Source organism: Ambystoma mexicanum, chromosome 2p (assembly GCF_040938575.1).
Source record: "Ambystoma mexicanum isolate Mex_15411 chromosome 2p, UKY_AmexF1_1, whole genome shotgun sequence".
Taxonomy (NCBI): Eukaryota; Metazoa; Chordata; class Amphibia; order Caudata; family Ambystomatidae; genus Ambystoma; species Ambystoma mexicanum.
Window position 1 is genome coordinate 64523471 of NC_090923.1, and position 25119 is coordinate 64548589.

General features: G+C 48.1%; 1 protein-coding gene across 1 annotated transcript in view; it reads left to right on the forward strand.

The window, feature by feature from the left end:
* Window positions 1–25119, forward strand: part of CRELD1 (cysteine rich with EGF like domains 1) — a 204563-nt gene that overhangs the window by 174517 nt on the left and 4927 nt on the right. Inside the window, exon 10 of the mRNA XM_069643263.1 lies at window positions 12463–12603. Coding sequence (XP_069499364.1) covers window positions 12463–12603 — 141 coding nt within the window. The remainder of the gene's footprint in view (window positions 1–12462; window positions 12604–25119) is intronic.

Below are 25119 nucleotides of genomic sequence, written 5' to 3' on the forward strand. Positions count from 1 at the left end.
TCACTAAGTCTGGCAAGAAGAAGTTTAAAAAGGATATCCTGGCCTCCAATCCAGGTCTCCCTATCGCTGATACCTATTCCAGTGCCTCTTCCAGACAGACCCTCACCAACATCCTCTTTGTTGTTCCTTCGCCTGATCTATGGACTCCCCATATGATCTCTGTGATCCCCTCCTCTCATTCCTTGGCTACCTTGCCAACTCTTCCCTCCTCTACCCATCTTCTGGCTACCTCCACCACTCTGCAGGGCGTACCTCTGATTTGTACCCCTCCCCGGAAGGTCTTTAAGGCCGGCAACCTTCATCATCTTGCCACTCTCAACTCTCGCTCTGCTGTCAAACACTCCTCTGACATCTGCCACCTCCTTGAAGAACATGACCTTGACGTTCTTGGCCTTACAGAGATATGGTTCACGGTCAGCTCTGTCACGAGATTTGACACACTCCTCCCTGATGGCTACAAGATCCTCTCCGCACCCAGATCCACTCGCCCTGGAGGGGGTGTAGCCTTCATCTTTCCTGAGTGGATTCCTGCCACTATAATTCCCACTCAGATCTACTCCTCTTTCGAATGCCTCGTCTGCAGGCTCTCAATCTCTCCTAGCCACTCTCTTACTGTTGCCACTCTCTACCGGCCCCCTGGTCAAATCACCTCTTTTCTCTCTGAGTGGGCTGACCTCTCCTCCTCTCTCCTGACCTCAACCACTCTACTCCTCCTCCTTGGTGACCTCAACATTCACCTTGATTCTCCCTGTCCCTCAACATTGCTCTTTCGCGACCTCTGCAATTCACTCTCCCTCTCTATCCTCCCATCTGGCCCAACGCACTCTGCAGGGAATACACTTGATGTCTTGATCTCCTCTAGCTTCCCCCATCTATCCCTCTCTCCGGGAGTGACCACTACCTCCTCTCATCTCTATCCCCCCACCCCTCCCCCCAAGCCAAGCCTACCCCAACACTGCCACCTACCTTCCTGGGCATCCGGCCCATGAAGCGTGTGTCAGTCGAGGCTTTTGCTTCCACCTTCTCCCCACCCCCTCTTCCTCTGGCAGACTCACACCCTGACACAGCCCTGTCTTCTCTCTATTCTTCTATTTCTGATAGTCTTGATGTTCTTGCCCCTGTCATGAGGATCCGCCTGAAGTCCAAATCCAAGTGCAATTCCTGGTACGACTCCGACCTAGCTACACTTAAACGTAGATGTAGGGCGGCGGAGAGAAAATGGAGGGATTCCTGCTCATCCTCTGACAAACTGGCCTGTCGCCTTCTCCAAAGGCAACAGCGTATCTCTGTCCGTACCAAGAAGAGAGTCCACATTCAATCCCGTGTCTCTGCGGCATCCAACAGCTCGGCCGAACTCTTTAAAATTTGTAAGGAGCTGGCCAACCCTGCTGCAGTCTCTACCCCTCCCCTTGCATCTCAGGCTCTTGGCAATGCCCTGGCCTCCCACTTGATCTCAAAAACCCAGGACATCCTGTCCACACTCTCCTCCACCCCCTCTCCTCTCCTTTCTCCGTCGGTACTCACTGACCCTCCTCCAGCCACCCCCCCACCCTCCTTCTCTTTCTTTCCTCTCTTCTCCCCTGATGAGGTCGCCAAACAAGTCCGATCTATGAAAGCCTCTTCAAAACAGGTTCATCCCTGTTCCTCTAAAACTCTCAAGGACCACATTGATACCCTCGCTCCGGCCCTTGCCGACTTCTGCAACCACTCCTTTGCCTCAGGATCCTTCCCCTCCCCTCTTAAGCACTCCCTTGTGCATCCTCTCCTCAAGAAACCCACAGCGGATCCACAACTATCGCCCAATTTCCATTACCCCCTTCTTAGGCAAACTCCTTGAAAAGCTGGCCATCTCTCAGCTAAACCTTCATTCTGATTCTGTTGGCTGTCTCCATGACCATCAGTCTGGCTTCAGATCTGGCAGAAGCAGGGAAACTGCTCTCCTGAACATCCGTGAAGATCTGCTTTCCAACCTTGACTCTAGCATTCCCTCTGTTCTCATCCTACTTGATCTCTCCTCTGCCTTCGACACGGTCAACCATACCATCCTGCTCAACCGTCTCCGAGATAACTTGGGCATCACCGATCAGGCTCTGGCCTAGCTGACCTCTTTCCTCTCTGATCGACCCTCCCAGGTCCAACTTGGGTCCTTCCTATCATCTGTCTTCCTCTCCACCTGTGGTGTTCCCCAGGGGTCTAACCTCTCGCCCTGGCTTTTCAACCAATTCCTGGCAACTGTCGCCTGCTGTATTGCCATTTTCTGCTCAAACTTCCAGTGCTACGCGGATGACACTCCACTCATTTTCAGGCTGCCCTCTGCCACCTCCTCCACCTCTCTCATCACTGATTGCCTAACTGCCATCCAAGATTGGTGTGCTGCCAACGATCTTTGTCTTAATGCCAGCAAGACAGAGATCCTCCTCATTGGCACACCATCACCTTCCTTTCCCCTCACTCTCTGGCCGGCCTCCCTTGGCCCTCCTCCTATCCCCACCTGCGAGGCCAATAACCTTGGTGTCACCTTTGATTCCACACTCTTCTTCTCTGCCCACATTGCTGATGTATCAAAAAAGTCAAACCTCCTACTGCACCTCATCAGAGGTACTCTTCCTTTTCTCTCATTCCCCCAGAAGCTCACTGTCCCCCAAGCCCTGGTTCTCTCTAAGCTGGACTACTGCAACAGCCTCTTTCTTAATCTACCTGTCTCTACTCTCCGCCCTTTACAACTTATCCAGAACAGGACTGTGAGACTTGTCCTTGGCCTTAAACCCTGGGATGGTATCTCTCCAGCTCTGAAATCTCTCCATTGGCTCCCTGTGGATGCAAGGATTAAATTCAAAACCCTCTGCATTGTCCACAAGGCTTTCTGGGGCGTGGATCCAACATACCTTCAGCTATCCCTCCGCAAATACCTCCCATCTCGAGCACTCTGCTCCTCTACCTCCAACTCCCTCAGGGTCAGTAGTTTCTCAAAGAAACGAGCTGGGAGGTAGATCGGTCTTCGACTGGGGCCTCCCTCTGGAACAGCCTCCCTGCCACTCTAAAACTTGAGAAGAACCATCTCTGGTTCCGGAAGCACCTCAAAACCTTCCTCTTTGCTTCTGCCTTCTCCTCCCCTCTCCCCTGTTGATTCTACTCTCCCTCGGCACCATGCACCTGGCCACCCTCTGTCCTCTGGGCCCAGGTACCTGCTCATCTTGCCACCCTCATGCACTGCCTCCGGGCCACCCGCTGCACTGGGGTCTCGATCTGTACCCATACAGCCCCCTCCCCTTTTCTTCCTGCACTTTCAGACCTACCCGGCCTGCTGCCATAAACCCAACACTTGCCACTTGCTGGCTGCACTCCCATTGTTTGTTGCCTGTTTATTTATTATTTTATTATTATTTTTGTTTTTTCCTTCTCGCTCCGCACTCTCCTTTTGTTCCCCCTTCCAGGCACTTCTCCCCCTTCTCCCTCTACCCTGCACTTGCACGTTCTCAATGTCACTGGGCCCAGTAAGATCGTTGTTTTTGTTCTCCCCTGTTCCTTCGCCCTGCCTGGTCGCGCTCTGAAACACTTGTGTATGAGCGCGACAGAAATAAAATATCAATCAATCAAAAGATGTAAGGAGCCTTACATCCACCCTGAACACATACACCACAGAATGCAGAGAAGTCCAACCGGGTAAAAGCAGATCCACGATGCCCACAGAACAACACGCGACTATGAACAAGACTGGCCACTGGGTCAAGATATAGACTGAAAGACCTAAGCAAAGCATAGCACTCCAATGTAGACTATGATGGCAAGAGAAATGTATGTGAAGACCTCAGATAGAGGAATGTGGAACATTGGCAAAGTCTCACTGCACCAGAAGCACAAATCAGTGTGTGGAGAGTAAATAAACTAAAGAAGCTGCACTGAACAACCTAGAGAACATCCACCTTGATACACAGATGCACTGGAGCAGTGTAAATGAAGCAACCACAAGATTGAAGGATTCACTACACCACGGCGCAAGAAGGATTCACTACACCACGGCGCATGAAGGACTCACTGCACCACGGCGCATGAAGGATTCACTGCACCACGGCGCATGAAGGATTCACTACACCACGGCGCATGAAGGATTCACTGCACCACGGCGCACGATGGATTCACTGCACCACGGCGCACGATGGATTCACTGCACCACGGCGCACGATGGATGCACTGCACCACGGTGCAAGATGGTTGCACTACACCACGGCGCACGATGGATGCACTACACCACGGCTCACGATGGATGCACTACACCACGGCGCACGATAGATTCACTACACCACGGTGCACAATGGATTCACTACACCACGGCGCATGAAGGATTCACTGCACCACGGCGCATGAAGGATTCAGTACACCACGGCGCATGAAGGATTCAGTACACCACGGCGCATGAAGGATTCACTACACCACGGCGCATGAAGGATTCACTGCACCACGGCGCATGAAGGATTCACTGCACCACGGCGCACGATGGATTCACTGCAACATGGCGCACGATGGATGCACTGCACCACGGCACACGATGGATGCACTACACCACGGCGCACGATGGATGCACTACACCACGGCGCACGATGGATGCACTACACCACGGCGCATGATGGATGCACTACACCACGGCGCACGATGGATGCACTACACCACGGTGCATGATAGCTTCACTACACCACAGCACATGAAGACCATCGGGGCGAAGAACTCACCAGCCCAGAACACCATTCTACACCCCAGAGGGTAGGAAATCTCCCTGAAAAAAACTCATTACAAGTGTGACCGTCTGGAAAGAATGCCGGTAATTCTGGCTCTGTGATTTTTTTCCAGACCGGCACACATCAAGTTTGCCGGTGTGGGCCACGGATCTGCCAGGAGTTCAGGCCCCTACCGGCAAATAAATGCCTGATTACCAGCACTGTTAATCCCGTCAAAGTGGACTCCATAGCAATCCGCTGCCCATAATATCCTGGTATCGAGAGGCGGTAAGGGAGGTTTGCCGGTAACACCAGCAGGGTACCGGCAAACTTAGAATAAAGCCGATCAAGGAGCGCTGCCTTTAAACGTCCTAGCTGCCGGTGCTCACCAGACACATTAAATAATTGCTGACTTTTCCACGCATGCACTGTCGCCATTAGGCGGGCACATGTTCACATGTTAGCACTGCCTCTTTTCCTTGTAGGATCAAGTGCCTATTGTAAGAGGAGTGGCCTGAGTCCCTTTGGCCTGTCTCTGCCAATGGGAGCCGTGGGGTGATATTTATTTATTTATTTACTTACTTATTGCATGTGTTTTTTAACACGGCAACACATGCTGCATTGAGCGCTGTATAACATAAGAACAAAAACATTATAAAATATTAAAAAAATATTAAGAACTAAACAATTGCATCATAAAAACAACAGACCCCAATCCAGCAATCCTAAATCATGACTAAGCACGATTGCTGTACAAGGAATGTAAATGCTTCCGAAGTGTCAAATCCTCGGGTATCGGGTGTATTTCAGGTGGGGGACGCGGGGGGGGGGGGTGCATTCCAACAAGCAAAGGCCGCACCAGAGATCTTTAAACCCAGAGACTTCAAGTCCTTATGGAGCCCAACTAAGGAGACATCGAGAGCTTCCAGGTATCTTTACTTTGTCAGTCAAGTAAGAAGATGGAAGCATATAATGGTGTATTGTTTTTATAAAATGCAGTGGGGGGAGGGGGTGTCGGTTTAGTGCTGTAACGGCCGTTTTGTTTTCTAAAACTCCATTAGATGGTACTCTATAGTAAAGGTTAATTGTTACCTTTTTCCGAGCTAGGTATTTCTTCTATCCTAGATCTTGGATGGATGAAAGGCGGAGTGTTCTCTGCAGCTGGTGCAGCAGGCCCTGTCTGCTATTCTTGTGCCCGCGTGCGTTGGAAGGGCTTAAGGTACGCTCCCTGTGTAAGGGTGTTTAGGCCGCTCAGGTGTCGCTTGACGTCTCTACTTGAGCCATGCGCGGTGCACCTTGGCTACCAGCCGGCTTTATGAACAAAAGAGTGTTGGCTGCTCTCCAGTAACGCACAAAGCCCTGGCAAGCTCTCCGAGCAGGAATGTGCCCACCATTGGGGCAGCATTGTTGAGGTGGATGGGTTCCGGGCTGGATGAGACGGCCATCCTCTGGGAACGCCAGTGGTTCCCTACTGGTACAGTGCATCCGCTCGGGCCATGGACGCCTGAGGTCCCTGCGTAAGACTGCACTGTATAGAAGGAACCTCAATAGATGCCGTCTAAGAAAAGAAATGGTGGAGCGGTCCATCCCACATGCCTGTTGCCACCCCCAGCTTGACCTAGAAATTATTCGGTCTCCAGCTTTACGGGCGCCATCACTGTCTGCCCCGGACCGTTCCAATCCATCTGTTCAAGGGACAGTTTGTGCAGCCGATATCCTTTCAGTCTACAACAATGGAGGGGCTTCCATAACCATAGGCGGGAAGACGGCCAATGCTCTCCAACATGGCCGCGCTTTCCACCAGCAACGGTCCAGGTTTTCTAACTGCCCTGGTATTTTGTAAGGTCTGGGCCCTGACTTGTGTTTTTCTTGCTCCCCCTTTCTCTTTTCTGAGCCAAGCCTCTAGTTGCGCACCATAACTGTGTCTAACTCTGGGGTTCGTCCAGAAGCTGCTCGCAGAGGGTCTTAACCAAGGACAACAAACACCCTAGACTGGTGTACCTTTCCCTTGGTTCAGTGGGCACGGTCCAGTTCCTCAGCTTCAGGACTCTGGGTCCCATTGAGAAGTTTCACCTCTCATGATCAGTGGCAGGCAGTGGACAAGACATACCACCGAGCAGGCCATCTCCACTACTGGAGTAACCGCACTGATCACCCCAACACGAGTCAAATACCCTGTTCACTGGAATTTCTCCCACTCAGGAGGGTCTACAACCACATTTGTGTATCCAGCAAAGTTTTCCAGCGCCCTTGTCCTTCTCCTTGACCGGGGGAAGGGGGATCATCACCTGCACACCATGCAGGCACAGCATCTTTGACCTTTCATCCACAGGCTCCGTAGTGGTCTTTGTCACATTGACCAACGTGGGCGCCTAGGAGCTTTAAGGGCTACCGTGGCCAGTGTTGCTTCTGTCCCAGTTTGATGGTTGAGCTATGCTATAATACCAGCGTTTTACTGTCCGCTTTGATCTTAAAACCCCTTCCATTCCCATGGTGGCCATGGTGAGGCGAGAGGCATGTTGGCGAGAAGTGGTGCCTTGTTAGAGCAGATGAGGGCCACTGGTGGGTGTGGGGACAGCATGTGAGGCTGTGGGCAGGAGTGGTGTGTTGGAGGTTGTGGATGGGCGCCAGCAGCTACTTAGATGGCCGCTTGCTGGCAACTTTGGCTTCGATCGCTCCAACCTATGTTCCAAGCATCCTGTACCTGGCGCCCACCCCAGGTACTCATACTGTCTGCACACTCTGTTGCTGTTTATTACGGCATGTTACGGCATACCTTTTTACCACTTTGCTCCCGTATTGAGAGCATGAGCCTAGACTGGGCTGCCAAGTCTGCCTCTGGGAGAGCCCAGAATCTATAGGGGAACCCTGCCACCTAGGTGTTGGTTGGTCTTCCTGAACCCTAAACGTATGTTCGAAGAAAATCCTTCTAATGCTCACTTCTCTATTTGCTCAATTAAATCCGCAAATCCCTCAAAACCACGCTATTCTAATAACCCTCTAGACCTGCCCGCACCCTAGCTACCTTCTTTTCAACGGTAAGCTGTATTGTAACGCAATCTGTCTGTAATGCAACTTCTATGTAACCAAATATGCTCCTAAAATGCAAATATGTAACCACCAAGCCTTTCTTCTGTAACCAGCAATGTTGTCAACTGGGCAACAGCGCCACAATGCCCTTGGGCTGCTGTGCGCTTTAAAAATACAAATAAATAAATACTTATGGCGTGTGGCAGGGACGGGGTGGGGACTTTATCCTGCATATCTCCTGATGGCGCCCACTGCATTCCGCGTAGCCTACTTCTTCTGCATGAGAGCCTCATTCTGACCACTGCTCCACCCACATGCGAGCCAAGTTCAGCCTGCCCAAGTGTGTCTGCTCACTAACAGTGCTGTGCATGCTGGTACATTGTAGGTCCATACAGGTCATGGGACCTGCAAAACTACAAGTTGTTGAATCAAAAGCACCGGTATTCAAAACTCTGGTCCAGCCGAGGGTGACCCACGACACGGGCCGACCCACGACACGGGGCGAGTTGACATCTCTGCCGTTGTCCGTGTATCCCTGACGAATTACAAAGGGCCCCATTACAAGAACGGCGTTGTGGGGAAAAAATTGTTGTAATGCATAACCGCACTGCCATATTACAACTTTGGGGGTCAGGCGGAGGAAAAACCTCCAGCAAAGTGGTGGAGGCAATTCTACCGCCTTGCCGCCACTAATAAATGCCAAATCGGCGGAATTACCACTGGCGGAGTTGATGCTGGTGGTAATATCGGCTAAAACTCCATAAATGGGGACCATCACCCCCATACCACCACTTGTAATCTGGTGGTAATTCCGCCTGACCAAGTGGCAGTAACGTTAATTCCGTTTAGCGGTATTCCAGTGGACTGGAGCTTACTTTGGGTCTCATTACAAGTTCGGCGGTATTTCACTGAAATACCGCTGAACTTGTAATGATGCCCAAAGTCGGCTTGTTACTTTTAATAAATACAAGACTCAAATGGGGTTCTTTTTTAGTTACAGCTGCAGCCCACCAGGAAATCTCTGAGAAATAATCGCCCCTCCCCCACTTCTTATATTCAAGACTGCCGGCCCTCTTTCAAACAATATCCCTAATGTCCAATGTTTTGAACTACAACTCCCAAGATCCCTTTTTATGGACTATGCTGGCTTGTGTTGAGGTGGCTCTAGTCCGCTTGGATACACGAATGTTGCAGACTAGTGTCCTAAACACACCAATACACATCTCCTGCAGAGCCTAGGGCACCAAAATTTGGGACGGATAATAGCAGCCCACTATGAGGAAACGCCACAAAGGCAGTAGACTTGTTGATCGTATACACGTGTGAAACGTTCCTCATCTGTGCACCAGAACTTCGTGATTTTCAGATGGGAAAGTGTGCATGCAAAAATTATTTGTTTGAGCCTTCACGCCATGGCATTTGTTTGTGAAGCGCTCGGGTGCCCCCTGGTGTCTGGCAGGACGTATAGACGGAAACTCCATTAACAGAAATGAATGGTGTATTGCACCCGTGGTGACTTCTGCTGCAGTTGGAAACCATGATTTGTATTCTACTGGTCCTGTGCTGCCACCTAGTGCGCACATTTTAGAAAAGCGTAACCAAATGGCATGCATTTCTCTTGCGGTTTATTTTTCATCAGAAATCAAACCTGTGATCTATTTTTTCCCAAGCTTTTCGTAAATGATGCTGTCAATATTGCAACTAAAATCAAGAAAATCTGATTTCATGGTGAAAAGTCCCTCTGTGCTGTGCTGGTACTGATAGTTTTTTTGCACACATTGTTTGGTGCTTCTCGTCTAATCTGATGGAGTGCAAAAGTGACACGGATCTGGCCCCAACTCTGAGCATACAACTTTAATAACAGGATGGCTTCTCTTGAATCTCAGTAGTTTCAGTCTTAATTTACAAAGTTCCCACCGGCTCTCTTCTCCGGGGTAGATGATTTGCTCTGTTATTTACAGCACTACTTCTAACATGTATCCTCCATCGGTTTGGTTGTCTGTTTCTCATCCTCCCTTCCTGCAGGGCGGTGAATGATCCGGGGCTCAAATCTGGCAGCCTAGTAACTGTCCTCGGAATCAGGGCTCTGTTGGGGCGCCCCAAATTGACTTACTGTACCGAATTTCCTAGCATGCACATAAAAAGATGACCGGCAATGCTGTTCTTGCCCAGTAGATGTCACTCTCGGCCATGTTTAGAATCACACCATCCGTTACATTTCCAATAATATGTGTTTCCAAACAATAGAGGGAATTATTTTATGTTTTCCAAAATGTGTACTGTGCCCATCACCACCGCAGTGATCTCACGGCGCCTGGACTTGTCTCAAAAGTGGCATATTGTTATTCAGCCAGAGTGTCTGTGAAAAGGAAGGTGTGGTTTGGGGAGGAGGTGACAGGAAAGAGAAATTGGACTATAGAATGACCTAAATCCGAGCTGGGGGATAAGTGGGAGGGGATATGGTTGTCGAAGTAGGGATGCAAGCTTCACAAATGTGATACGTTATTGGTAAACCTAGGCGTAGGACTCGGGAGAGTACAGCTCGGTTTAGAGCAGAGTTGTATTGTGATGGCAATAGCTAGACCCGAAGAAGCACGGTCCTGTAGGTAGTTGGTAAGTGGTTGCGTGATAGACTTGCCCAAACCGGCCCTAGTAGTGTGGAGGGTTTCACCAGGTTAGTTGGTAAGAAACACTCCTTTTATAAAGGGAGAGCACTGGGTTTGCCAAGCCAGCTGACCGGAGTGTTAGGACCAAGATTTGGACGTGTATCGAAGTATGCCTGGGGAGAACCTGAGGTAAGTGGTAGGGGAGGGTTTAGAGGTCTGTAAACTATGAGCTAGGTATAATTCACTCTCACTTAATAAAATAACAAAATGGCCCAAGCGATCAGTTCTTCAAGATGGAGAGATTCTAAGGGGAACCTTTATAGCCTCTTGCAGGTACAGCGCACACCCTAGATGCCCAACACCACCATCCTCCAGACCAGACAGAAAGCAACCGCAGGGCGAATGTATTTCTCATTAATGCTCATTCCGTGCCCAAATGACAACACCTATTAACTACTCCTTTAACGCAACTCAAGTTTCCTCTTTGGTCTACCGATTTCATTTAGTCATCCTCGCATGCTAGTGGCGAGGAAGAATCGCCCTCATAGACAAGATTGCCTCACCAATGACATTACCCTCCCCTCCCCTCCACCAGCATCCCGATTATGAGTCCCGCCTGCCTTTTGTGTAATGGTCACCCACAAGGAGTTTCTGTGCAACGTGCTTACCGATAGAAAGTCTGCTTTGGCTCAGCAGTGGTTAGGATTGTGAGCCTTCCAATGTGACCCTGGACATCTTGAAGCCATGCCCAAGAAAACACATATGCCAAATCCATTCTACTAACTCCCCTAGGCCATCAACGACATTTGGGAGGCGTTGTATGTCTGAAATGAAAATTTGCCATTTTTGCAAATCCTTCACTGAAAACATAGGAACACAGCCTTTTTTTCCTGATTTATGTTACTGCTACCCCAAGGATATTCGACTTTTCCAAGCTGTAGGCTGTGCTTCTGGGCAAAGTGCTTAAGGACACAACTCGGTCTTTGGCTCACCAGTGGTCCGGTCTCTTTGTCCACACCTTTTAATTGGGGTTACTCTTGGGATTTGCTGAGCATTTCGGGGATGGGTTGCCCTTTTGGGTGGGACCAGACTGATATGAAAATGGATATTTCTCCTGTGTGGTGAGTGACAGAGAGATAAAATGTAGAACAGGTTATCTGAACTGTGTTCGTTCTCGGCAATGGGACACCCAGATCCTTGCATGCATAATACATAATACGTGCTTGCGTATGCAGGGTACAGACACAGAGTGAACAGCAATAACATTGGTAGTGCAGTATAGCAATCCTAGTGCAGAGGGAGTGCAGTGCAGTCTTGATACACAACAGGAAACGAGCTCGGATGCTGTCATGTCCATTTCACAGCAGCTCCAGGGAAATCCAGGATTTCTATGGGTGCTGGGTTCATTTAACCCCTTAAGTGGCAAGGATGTGCAGTTATTAAGTAACCTACCTGTGGAATCTGTGTCAATTTTAATTGGCGTAATCCGAGTTGATTTTATATCTTTCTATGAACCACTTGAGCTCAGAAGCCCAGCGTACTGGGCTACTTTGCTCCAGGTGCTGCTGAGCAGCCGTGAAATTGCTGCTTCTGAAGTCCGAAGGTTTGAGGTTTTATTTGATATCTGCACTTTACCAAATTGTGTGATTCTGAGCAAGTGACTTCGTTTTGAGCCTTAATCGCCTTACATGACACAGGCTCGGCATTTGTTAACAATTGTGCTAGAGGCCTGTTCTGGTATTCTGCAATAGGCCAAAGATGATTTCCCGGCAACCCCGCTCCCTTTCTGTACGTCTGCTGTCAATCATTGAGGTTGAGTCTTATAACTGGCCCTGAGGTCTTTCATCTACTCCTTTTTTTTTACCGCCATCTCTCCTCCCACTTTGCAAGAATGAGATACAGTGGTAGTGTAATTACTTTGTTGTTCCTCTTGTAAACGTGTGTTGTGGTTTTACATTTTATTTGTGATGATACAAAATAAAGATTTTTTTTAACAATAGCTGAACTTCAGTATTAAGTACTAAGAGGTGAAACCAAATCACAGCACTTTAAAGAGAACAGAAGACGCACGAAGGCTCAAACTGTGGTGCCCCTTTTCTTCCTTGTCCCTGTAGATGTTGACGAGTGTGCCAATGAAGTGCCAGCCTGCAGGGGGTACTACGAGAGCTGCGTGAACACAGAAGGCGGCTACCAATGTACCTGTGAGAAGGGCTACTCCAGGAAGGATGGGGTGTGCGTGGAGGACAACGCAGAATGTGAGTATTTGCCAGCCAAACACTTGTGTAAGAGCGCGATAGAAATAAAATGCCATATCATATCACTGCCAACCGGACACTTTCTTCATAAATAGTCGCTCATCATTTTCCTGTATTCCATCATCGTAATTTAGTTTCTTTTCCATCATCGTAATTTTGTTTCTTTTCCCTCGGCATTCATGCGACTCAGAAATGTGGCACTTGTCCCCAGAGCCTTCGGGCCCGATTCATGGGAAATGGAAAAAAAATATAGGACAACTGCATGCAAATCCACCTTCGTCGATTCATGGGATCGAACGCGCAGTACTTTTCGCGGACTTGGCGTTGGGTTCGCACTGGCTCAGCACGTCTTTGCGAGCTGTCGAAGGCCTTGAGCGAAACCCCATGCAGAGCGTGGGCGTGGCTTGCTCAGAGATCTGAAAAGGGGCCGGAACACCAATAATGGGGTAGAACATGTGAAAAAGTGGGCCTTCCGAGGGACGGACTGCAGGCAGTCCCTCGCGCTCACACTATTGCACGAGACATATTCATGAATTCAATTGCCCAACCTCTCAGCTGGGAAATGGCCACGCAAGTCCTCCAGTCGATCCGCCACCTGAACGCAGGCATAAGTATACTTGCGCTCGTATGATTAGCAGCACAGCGGTGGGGTTGCATGTCGGATTTTGGGGTGTGTGTGTGTGTACTCCGGGATTCCGATGTAACTTAAGGGTGCGCATAACCAGTGTAGCGGGGTACATTAATGGTTTACAGGGGTTTGCATGCAGATTTTCTGAGTTTAGACTGAGTTATAATTTTTCATACGCAGGTTGTCGTGGTGCCGTGAACAGTTGCGGGGGACCCTGCGCAGGGTCCCTCAGAAGCAGGTCTCCTTGCGGGAGACCCCACAAACTGTTTGAAGTGTACATGCATTCTTGCCCAAGACGAGCGCGCAAAGGTAGCTGATCTGGCAGTTTTTGCTTTGCGTGTGGGCGTGTTGGGATCATTCGGTCCGTAACTTGCGTATATGGTTACTTTGTGCCAACAATTCCATGAATACGCGGGCCACGCATTTTTTTCATTCTGCATGCAGGCTTGCTCAGTGTCATTCTCGGTGTGCGGCTCTTGCAGTGTTTCTGCGCACATTTCAATGAATCGGGCTTAGTCTTTCATCTATGGAGTGTGGAAGCTTGAAATTATTTTAATTGGCGATTGTCAACCAGGGCAACAAGAAGCAATCCTGTTTCACCTTCCTCCTGTGTTTCTTTGGTTATTTGGTGATTTTCATTCACGAGTTCCACGATAATACTATGTTTGGCGTCTGTCAAATACCACTAAATTCGATAATACCTGTTATTAGAGCGGGAATAATCCAGCTTCGCTATTTGGGCGATATGTTTCAGATTGCTGGTGGTTCTCACTTCTCTAGAACCAAGGAGAACCTACGGCTGCAAATTCACTGAACCTGGAAACCCAGAACAGCCAACCAAGCCTAATGTGTGTAAGCCTTTTGCCGGGGAACGCTCCAGATTTAACGGGCGAAGTGGCGGTCTGTGCTGGATGTGGATTTCCAGAAGAGCCTGTGCTACTGGACATCTGTGCTTTGTTATAGGTGACAGTTATAGGTGTCTAGGAACAGGCCGTACTTGTCAGAATATTTGAACCTTCTTATAAGGTTCTGGCACAAGTTTTGGTATGATTGATCTGCTCTCACTGGAGGGGGTAAGGAGTTCCAAAATTGGTCTGCCTTGACCGGGAAGCTACTACCCCCGACTCTAGACAGCTTAAATCCTGGGACTAAGAGGCATTTAGTGCTGCTGTGTTGATGTCACTGACTATGGAAGTTATGTGTAGTCCGTGGCATACACTGGAAATCCCATGACGCCGCAGGATTCCTTTGCTTTTCGTCCTCCTCAATTTGGACTAACAGTTAAGCTGCGCAAGACAAAGCAGAGACGTTTGGTCGAAACGATAGACATCCACATTTTCTTTATAAGGAAACATTGAGTAGTTTGAGATCCTCCCAAAAACCTCTGAACTGTAGCATGTCAGCATATGGGGCAACACCGTGCTTTAACTTCTACGGACTCACAAACTTTGCAAGCCGGTCTTGTCATGGTTAAAATTGCAGTTTGTATGCAGACTAAAATACTAGCAATAAATGACGACTCCACACAGCAACGTGGTCAATGTTCGGGACAGCCAAAGGGCTTCATAAAACCATACATTATAAGCTCGAACCTTAGTATAATGTTGTACCACCTGAGAATGGACTGAGCAGCCAGGCGTATCTTAGGAGGGAGAGAGGGCTGTAGTTTGGTAAAATAAAAAAAAGAACCTGAGCTACTCAATGATAAGTATGAACACTCAATAACTATTTTAGAATGTACTAAGCAATTCAAGGAAAGCAAATACCAATTTCACTGTAAGAAAGACACAATGTATTTCAAGGTAGGTAATTGACCCTTTGACTATTTTGGAAATGCACTAAGCAGTTTCAGGGAAAGCACAACCCATTGTTACAAGTTTAGAAGAGCAGCAACTAATCCAGGAAGTAAGGAAACATATACTTTTAAGAGGGGCTTCAAGCAGCTCATAAGACAAGTATTAACTTCCAGACTGTTCTAGATCTGTATAAAGCAGACCAGGGAAGGCAACACCCAATATTAGACTTTAAGAATGACGCAATGTTATTCAAGACAGATATACCCTAATGGTAAGACTTTCCACTCATTCAGTTAAGCAATGATGCCACAGTACCGACTCTTATTGCTTTTTAGAAGGGGGAAACCCCCATTCAAAGTTAATAAAGCAACGTATATACTTTTTAGAGAGGTGCAAAGCAGCTCAAAGGTAAGCATAAACTTAATGACACTGTGTGACTTCTTCTTTCAAAGAGATTGTTACCACACAAACCTCTTTAACAAGTAAGTACTTTTACACTTGGTATACTTTCAAGGCAGCATCTTTTTTTATCCAGTCCTTCCCTAGCCTATTGCATGAGTTTTCTCAGAGGCGGGGGGGGGGACCTTAGTGGTCTAGGAGCCAGCTGTAGACGGGGTGAGCTAGGGTTCAGTTGCAGGAAAGTCAGAGTTCCTTAGGAGATCTTCTTAAAACAGTGTGTATTCACTTTCAAAGTTAGTTAAAGGGTTCAGGGACTTCAAAGAAGGCTCCCTATATGTGTTTCAGCATTAGTCCTGGGCAAGTGGTAATGGGAAAACCTCCAACCACACGACTCACCCACTCAGCCTCACAGGATGCATACCAGACTTAAGGTAAGTAGTACCCAAGCACACACAGTACCTTAAGAGAAATGAAGAGGTTCGGAGTGGATGCCTTCAGGGTACAGCAGCACAGGACCTGGTCCCTGGATTCTTGGTCTGGAGATAAAAGAAATGGACACTGGATGGGAACTTGCATCAGCAGTCATCAGAGGTGGCTTCCAGCAAAGGTTTCCTCATGGATTCTCACGCCTCTGGAGATTTGGTGCCTTTTTCCAGCAGCCAGATGAAGAATTAATATTGCCTGTCAAATTCTCTTCACTCTCTCGGTCCTGCACGCTAATGAAGGGACTTTACATGTTTAAATTGGCTCTCCGGTGATCCAGCAGGAGTCCACCAAAGTTTCGAACGGATTCCAACTTTGAAAGACCCTGCACCACCCTCAGGCTCGTGGTTCCCTGGTATTGGTGGTTTGCAGCCCAGCAAGCGCGCAGCACATTGTGTGATGGCTCAAAATGCAGGTCTTCTCTATTCCAGTGGATCTCACTAGACTCTGGGCAGGAGGTGTCCCATTCGGGTCCCCCAGATGGATTGGTAGGAAGGGTTGCATCAGGCTCAAGTTACACAGCAGACTCTCCCTTCTCTGGAAATTGCTACATATGTGTCCACTCCTCTACCTCTTCGGTTTCTGCTCCAGTGGTCGACTTGTCAGCAGCTCTCCCTGTAGTTTGCAGGGAGGGGTGTCTGGCTGTCCAATTAGGACAGCCAGCTCCCCCATTGAGAATGGGTTAATTTCAGGCAAGGTGAAGGACAAAGGGCTGTGGAGTTTTGGACTCCTCCCTCGCTTCCTGCTTTCTCAGACAATCTGGCGCCTGGGCGGGGAATACAAAGGATTCCTGCCAAAGACAAAACTTCCACAGAGGTTGTTTCTGCTTATAATGGCAGAGGAAGACCTTAGAGACAACAAGCACACGAGAAACGGCAATAAAAGGAGCCCACCATTCTAGCAGAATGGTGACCCTTCTGTGCATTACCGAGGCTGATTGAACAGCCTGTGAGTAATGAGACTAAAAAGTCCCTACAGTAAAACCTCTGCCATGAGACATTCAAGTAAACTTGCAATTGTAATAAAAAATGTACCAGGTAAGTAAGAAAGGGGCGACATTGTATCCCCCAGCACTCCACAAAAGGTGGGGGGTGCTTGCTCACTATATAAAATGTAAAGATGTAAATCCTTCTTTACCCCTTGGGGACAGTAGTTCAGCCAAGTACATTAAAGAGAAATTAACAGGGAAGCCCAAAAGGGGACACCCAGTCTAATCCCAAAATCACACACTATGGAGAGACATAAAAAGGTCACAGGAGTCTCGGGAGGATAGCTCAGAAGCAACTTGCTCACCTTGGAAGCAAGGCCAAACGGAGCAACACGGTTTCAATCCCCGGGTCCGTGCATAGAAACCTCTGGTTATTAAGCGTGTTACAAATAACCTATCCTATCATATCATATCATACCCATAAAAAGAGTTAAAAGTCTAGGTAAGAGGGAGGAAATGCTTCCCACTCACCTAGGGACAACGGAAAATAATCACCAACTCCAAGCAAACAATTCCGGGGTTGACACAAGTCAGGAAGATTTATCACTAATATGAACATCTAACCCCACAGCTTGTCACAAAGACGGTCGTAGTAATGTGTTCTCACAGTATCAAAATCGAGCCGGGGGTCTCGCCTGGGGACAATCCTGCAAAATGTACACTAATATTCTCTGTTGAAAAAGGCATGTTCTGACAGCAGTGGGGTCGGGGCAGTTTTTAGAGGCCTCACAAAGCAGTGTGCACCGCTTCGGGTCATCTGGCGCTTTTGGGGTCTCTGCTCATTTCGTTTTTTAGTTTAAGCTTCTATAAGGCGAGCGACTGCTGCTGCCTCTGGGCTGTGAGTGAGCAGTGGTTTTGTATGGGTGGCCTCTGTGGTCTTTGGTTGCGATTGCTTCTCACTTCAGAATCCCCCTAGTCCTCTTTCGAGGCATCCTGGGGATTGTGTGAGGGCATTGCGTTCCGTAAAGTACTGATGAAGAATCTCTCCTTGGCACCAGCTCGGGGGCACTTGATCCATTCCACTGGGCCCACAGTCTAAGCAGTGGATCTGTAAATATATAACCACTATCAAGCCGATAAACACTGTAGTAAGTAACGTGTTTCTTAACACACTTGGAATGCAGTAACAGCCCTTTCACCAAAAGCAATCCATTTAATAAAGCAGGGTCATCTGGCAGACATCGGACTGATGCTTGCACACTCACACACAGACTTGATTACACAGAGGTCCTGTACCCCAATATGTGTCATCTATGATATCCGAGGTGGCAAACTGTGAAACCTACTGGCGGGAGGGATTGGTTAGGGGAACATATCTACTTATAGAATGTATATGGGTTAGTAGTTCATTGGCTGTCCCTCATCTGTAAGGCACACCTCAAACTCCCTTACGTTTGATACAGAGTATAGTGAACAAAATGGCTGCCGATTGGTCTATGATAAACCCACTGATTGCTTGGCAATCACACCCAACCTTGGACTTTCGACTCGGCTAGCAGCATGTAAGGAAACCGAAACCCAGGTGCTTGAATCATGTCTGATTACTCTGCACTTTCCCAATTAGCCCATCAACTCTCATCAGTCCGGCCATGAGCCAACGTTTCCCGTCTGTAATTGACCTTGTAGCCTGCTCTCTGTTCTGGGACATTCAAGGGAGTGTAAGCACATCTTTATCTGAAACTTGATGAATAGCCCTTGTTTTCGACTTCTGAGTCACATGTAAAGAGGCCACGAATTTGTCTATTTCGACCTCTTATTTACTGCTATTTGATTTAATTATATTGAGTGTCATTGCTCCTCTTGGCCTCTAGAGACTTGCTCACTCGACCTTGTATAGAGTTTATACACTTTCAGCTGCCCAGTACTTGGCTCCTGCAGATGTTTTCTTCTTCTTTAATCTAATAGAAATATCCCCATGGCTTATCCATCGGACACCTTGTGTCCTTTGCAGATATTGCTTAAAAGTAGCATCCTTGATCCCAAGCCAACATAGACTCCTCTTTGTTTTTCACACACGCACTAAGCTGTTTTTCCAGTCTCTCCTGACCCAACCCTAATCTGTTTTTGAGGTAGCTGAATTGAATCTTTGCACAAGCCGGCATCCATTTTCCAACTATGGCCGTCCTAGCCATGTTATATATTCTTCTATAGCAAGCTTCTGTATGTTTTTTCTACCTTACGTTGGTGCTTATTTACATTTATTGGTCAGCAAGTTACGTTGTTGTCTTTTGTATTCGGGATTACTTTATCATTTCGTACATGTTTCTCTTGTCACTTTAGTTACATCGGCTCTCTTCTGTATTTTCATATTGTTTCAGTAGGTCCTCGTACAGCTTCTTTATGACATCACTCTGCCCTCATCACGTTTCACTCAGTGCTCCATGATGTCCACTGGTGCATGCTGCCATCCTTCCGCAAGAATACATTCGGTACAGCTTCGGTACAGCTGTCTGAGTGTATATCGTCCCTCATACACTCGATGCGTTATAGGAACAACACATGGTGTCCCATACACAGCTCTTCTCCTACTGTTCCAATATGACAGCACTGAGGGCGTGGGAGTTGGGGATAATGCGTCCAACTGCTCCTCTACAATTTATCAGCACAGACTTTCAAAGTTCTCTGCAGATTCTAGCAATCACCTGCAGGTTGTGAAATGTGTGGACAGGTTCGGCATTATGGAATTTCTGAGAGCTGTAAGGATGCAGAAGTAGTCTTGGGACAGAGGTGGCATGCTTGCTGGCATAACTGTTTACAAAACAAAGGAGAATATCTGAATGTCCGTCAAGAGTAAATAGTCCACTGTCCTATATTCCCAAACCTATTTCCATCCATTTCAACAGAACCTATAACTTCTTGTGACTTGTGCCAAAGGATCTCTCCCCCCCTGGACTTCTTGTAACTTGTGCCAAAGGATCTCTCCCCCTGGACATCTCGTGACTTGTGCCAAAGTATCTCTCCCCCCTGGACTTCTCGTGACTGGTGCCAAACGATCTCTCCCCCCTGGACTTCTTGTGACTTGTGCCAAAGGATCTCTTCCCCCTGGACGTCTTGTAACTTGTGCCAAAGGATCTCTCCCTCTGGGCGTCTTGTGACATGTGCCAAAGGATCTCCCTCCTTCCCTGGGCTTCTTGTGCCAAATGCTCTCTCACCCCTGGACGTCTTGTGACTTGTGCGAAAGGATCTCTCCCCCCCTGGACTTCTCGTGACTTGTGCAAAGGATCTCTTCCCCCTGGACTTCTTGTAACTTGTGCCAAAGAATCTCTCCCTCTGGGCGTCTTGTGACATGTGCCAAAGGGTCTCCCTCCCTCCCTGGGCTTCTTGTGCCAAATGCTCTCTCCTCCCTGGATGTCTTGTGACTTGTGCAAAAGGATCTCTCCCCCCTGGACTTCTCGTGACTTGTGCAAAGGATCTCTTCCCCCTGGACTTCTTGTAACTTGTGCCAAAGAATCTCTCCCTTTGGGCGTCTTGGGCCATGTGCCAAATGATCTCCCTCCCTCCCTGGGCTTCTTGTGCCAAATGCTCTCTCCTCCCTGGATGTCTTGTGACTTGTGCGAAAGGACCTCTCCCCCCCTGGACGTCTTGTGACTTGTGCAAAGGATCTCCCTCCCTCCCCTGGACTTCTTGTGGCAAATGCTCTCTCCCCCCTGGACTTCTTGTGACTTGTGCCAAACAATCTCTTCCCCCATGACTTCTCGTGTCATTGTGTGGGCCCCAGATCCCTCTCCCAGCTCTGAAAGATGGATTTCATAAGCCTGGTTTGTTAGGTAAGAATTGATGCAGTCACGCCTAGACTATACAACACTTCTCTGTTTGGTATTAGGTAACCCCACCTTCAGGTATAGGTCTGTACTAAATAAGTTGGTAGTGTGGCTGAGCAGCCAGGCCTATCTCAAGAGGGATAATTGTGAGCTGTAGAGCTGTACAAATGAAATCCAGCAATACAAGTAACTCTTACACTCAAGGTTTCAGTTATAAATAGTTATTTAATTAACATCAGTTTTTAGTAAAGCATTCTTTAAAAAAGGCAATTGTTTGTAACAGTCAAGCAAACTTTGCAATTACTTTTCAAAATCAATAAAACTGGTGAATACTCTTTGGAGATACCAATACTTTTCTCCTACACCCTGAAGTGACTTCAATAACAAGGAAAGTATTGCATTAATATGTAACACCAGTATACTTTTTAGACTCTCAGTTTTAGAAAGGAAGGGTTAAGGGAAAAATAGAAAGGTTAGAACATTTACTTATTATTACATTTGTAAAGAGTACACAAACCTTCAGGCATTGGGGCGCTTGTAGAAACCAGTTTCATGTGGCCCGCGGGCAAGGAGCATACAGTATAAATACGTTCAGTCAAAGTCCTCATAAGCATTATATAGTGGAGAGATGGGGTTCTGTTGCAGACAGGGGCTGCAGAGGCGTTTCCTAGTTTCAGCGGCGGTGCAGTATAGCAGCTTTAGGCAAACAGCTGGGTTTTGGGGGCTCTGCGGAAGGGCCAGTAGGATTCTTCTGCTCTCAAAGCTGGTGAAAGAGAGTTCCGCTGTTTGGCTACAATGACTGGAAAGCTGGCACGCTTAATTTAGGTGGCAGCAGTCTGTGAGCGTATTGTGTTCTTGTTGGCCTATCCGTTTAGTGCATAGCAATTCTTTTTAGAAAGATAGGGAGGGGCTGTTTTTGAGATACACCTGAGTGTGATGGGAAGAGTCTTGAAAAGGATTCTTTGATGCATCGGGAACCAATGTACTGATTTCTGGGCATCAGGGCTTTTCAGATTTGGGTATGTTCAGGGCAGCTCCTATGGCATTGTTTTGAATGGTCTGGAGTTTATGTATATTGTGTGATGAAGTGCCTGTGAATAGGACAGTGCAGTAGTCGAGCCCCGCGCCTACTATGGCACGGGCAATCGTTGGTCAGCTTTCTGTAGAGAGGTAAGGTCTAGCCGCATTGTGGAGTTTGATGGAGTATGTTGCTGAGGAGGATATGGCATTTACTTGACGTGATAGGGTAGCGTCTAAGTACACTCCTAGTGTTTTCACCGCTGGTGAGATTGGGATTTTAGTACCATCAATGTTGAAGGTCATGTATTCCGGGGAAAGTTATTTTAGGACTGAGAGGGGTCCCACTATGAGAACTTCTGTCTTTTCATTGTTCAGGCAGAGGCTGTGGGTAGCCATCCAAGCTTGAATGGTGGGTATGTGGTGTTAAGCAGTGTCACCAGTCAGGGAGGAGGACTAGGGAGGAGGATGAGGGAGGAGGAGGTCAAAAAGTGGCTTTGTAAAGATGTTGTACAGTGTTGGAGACACACATGACCCTTGGGGCACTCCACGGTTGATGGGGGCAGGTACCACACAGGCATTGGCAGATAATACTTTCATGCATCTACCTTCTAGGAAGGAGGTTATCCATGATGCTGGTTCAAGGGAGAATGCTGCTGCCGAGGTGAGGTGATGGCATAGTATGTTGTGATTCACCATGTCAAATGCTGTGGAAAGGTCTAATAGGAGCAGTAGAGCAGGCTTTCCTTCGTCCCTAATATGGTCCATTTGGTTTTTGAGATCAGGAGTGCGGACTCTGTGCCGTGGCCTGGGCAGACCCCGACTGACGGACACCGAGGATATGGTTAGATTCTAGATGACTTTGGATCTGGACATAGGCTGCTCTATCGAGTATTTTCAAAAGGAATGGCACTGTTGTGATGGGTCTGTAGTTATTGAGTAAGGCGGGGTCAAGGGAGGGATTTCCAGTGGTGGTAGGACCCAGGCTTCCTTAAGACTGGAGGGGACCATGCCTATAGCTAAAGAGGTGTTGATGAAATTCGTGAGGATTGGGGCCAGTACTTCTGTGCACTCTGTGTGGATGGGCAGATATCACCTTTGCATCTTGAAGGTAAATTTGCTGGGTATCCTGAATGTAGGGGTGACCGGGGTGTGAGGTTTAGTGGCAAGATTGGGTGAGGTGTCCTGGCCGGAGTGTTTAACGCTAGTTTGTTAGGAGAGTATTTTATTTTGTAGCGTGCCGATTTTTTTTGCAGCATAGCAATCTGTATGCTGGTGCACAATGCAGTGTCTCTGTTCTGTATTAGGGTTTGCAGAACTGGAGATTCTAACTCTCTAAGGATTGAGAAAGTTCTCGAGTATCTGAGTTGCCATTAGCTATTGTGGTGTTGAAGGAGGAGGCTTTAGCTGTAATGATGGCTAGTTTGTATTGTTTACAAGGGCTGTTTTTTTGGTTGTGGGGTTGCTTTTCTGGAAAGATTCTGCAGATCTTTTTTGGATCTCAGGTCTGCAAGCTTCTGGGAATACAGGGAGTTAGTGTGAGTTACTGACTTGGCTTTTTTAGGGACTAGTGGTGCCAATAGTGTTAATAGCCGTGGTTAGCTTACTGGCGTAGATATCTGCTAGGATTTGAGGGTCAGATGAGTTTATCTTTTTGGAGTTAAGTGCGCCAAGGAGAGGTAATAGATTCTCTTTGGTGAGTTTCTTAGGTGCGTTTTGCGGGCAAAAGACGTCGGTAGGCGCTTGGCGGGAGGTTTGGTATGTACAGCAAGAGTGATCTAGAAGGGAATGATATGATGGTCTGACCATGGACACGGAGTGTTGGATTCAATAGAGATATTGCAATTGAGGTCTGCAAGCCAGTCAAGAGCTCGCCCTTTAATGTGTGTAGGGTTATTATGCATTGACAAAAGCCTAGTGCTGTTAGAGAGTTGGCGAGTGATGTGGCATGTCGGTCAGTAGGGTCGTTGAGGCCCAGATTAAGATCTCCTAAAAAGGTTACTTGTGAGGAGAGCTTGATGATGTGGTCCAATATCTGGAGCAGGTATTCCTCGAAAGAGTTGATAGCGCCCAGAGGACGATAGACCACATGGATGGTAACGGTGCTGGTGGGCGAGGTGGCCCTAATGTGAGGACAATGGGAATCCTCTATTGAAATCTAGGTAAACCTTTCCCAGCAGAAAAAGTGTTCAACAAATGTCAACCTATGAGGGACAAGCAACGCCAAAGTCAATGGATTAAGAGCGTTGCCTTTCGGGAGCCAGGACAGCCAAAGTAATTTGGACAAAGTCAATAGTTCTGATGCACTTCTTGGATACAAGTCTCTCACAAAAGTCAGGTAGTTCCGAAAATCACTGTAGGCACACGCGCTGTTAAGCCTCTGCAAAGGGGTGTTGAAATCAACTCAGAAAGTTAAGCAAGTGCAAATTTCAGGTGATGCAGCATGACTTAAGGCAAGAAGGTAAGTACCCCAAAGCCTAAACAGTAACTCTGGTTAGAAGAAATGTGGTCCAGCTGGATTCTGTCTTGCTACAGCCAAGCAGACCCTGGTTCCTGAGCCTTAGTCTTATGTATAAGAGGAAGGACATCTGGAGGGCTTCTGCAGCAGACAAAATCTCCAGTTGGACCTTCCTTGCTCCCTCGGTCCTGGACTCTGGTGAGGGGAGTCAGGATTGGGATTTACTGCTTCTGGAGCCTCCTTAGGAGGCTCCTGGAGCTTTTAGCCAGATTTGTTCCGCAGCAGATGTTGCACTCGGTTATGGACAATCGACCCCTGGCATTGGGCTTCTGCAGCAACGGAGAGGCATAGCAAATCGGGGAGTGTGCCAAAGTGGAGTTCATCTCGGGGTTAGCTGGTTCCACTAACCCAAGGGAAGAAGTTGTCCCTTCCGGAGCGTCTCTGTCGATTCGAAAAAGGAGGTCAGCACAGCAGCAGGGCTTCACTGGTACTTCGAGGTCCAGGAGGTTTGCAGCAGGCTTCTCTTCACGATTTCTGCTTCGGATGTAGGTTCAGCAGGCTTCTCTTCACGATTTCTGCTTTGGATGTTTCTTCCAGTGGTCGGCTCTGCTTCTAGTCCCAAAACCCTTGCCTTTTAAGCAAGGTTTCCCAATCATGCACAGCCTGGGCTGTCATTCACACAGCAGGGTGGCTGTCCTTCCAGTATAACCAGCCGGCCAATCAGGACTGGTTTCGTTCAGGCACTCCTAGAGACAAAGGACAGGGGAGTTTCGGGAACCTCCCTCACTTCCTGCCCTTCCAGACACACTGGTGCCAGGAGCGGGCTTCAGGGCTGAAGCCCACCAAAGGCAAAACACAAAGGGCTCACATCTGTCTCAACACACACAGTAAAATCCAAGAAACAGAAAATGGCAAAAGAAGAAGACCGGGGCCATTTTGACAAAATGGTCATCCCATGGGTGTTGTACTGCAGCTGAGGGTTCAGC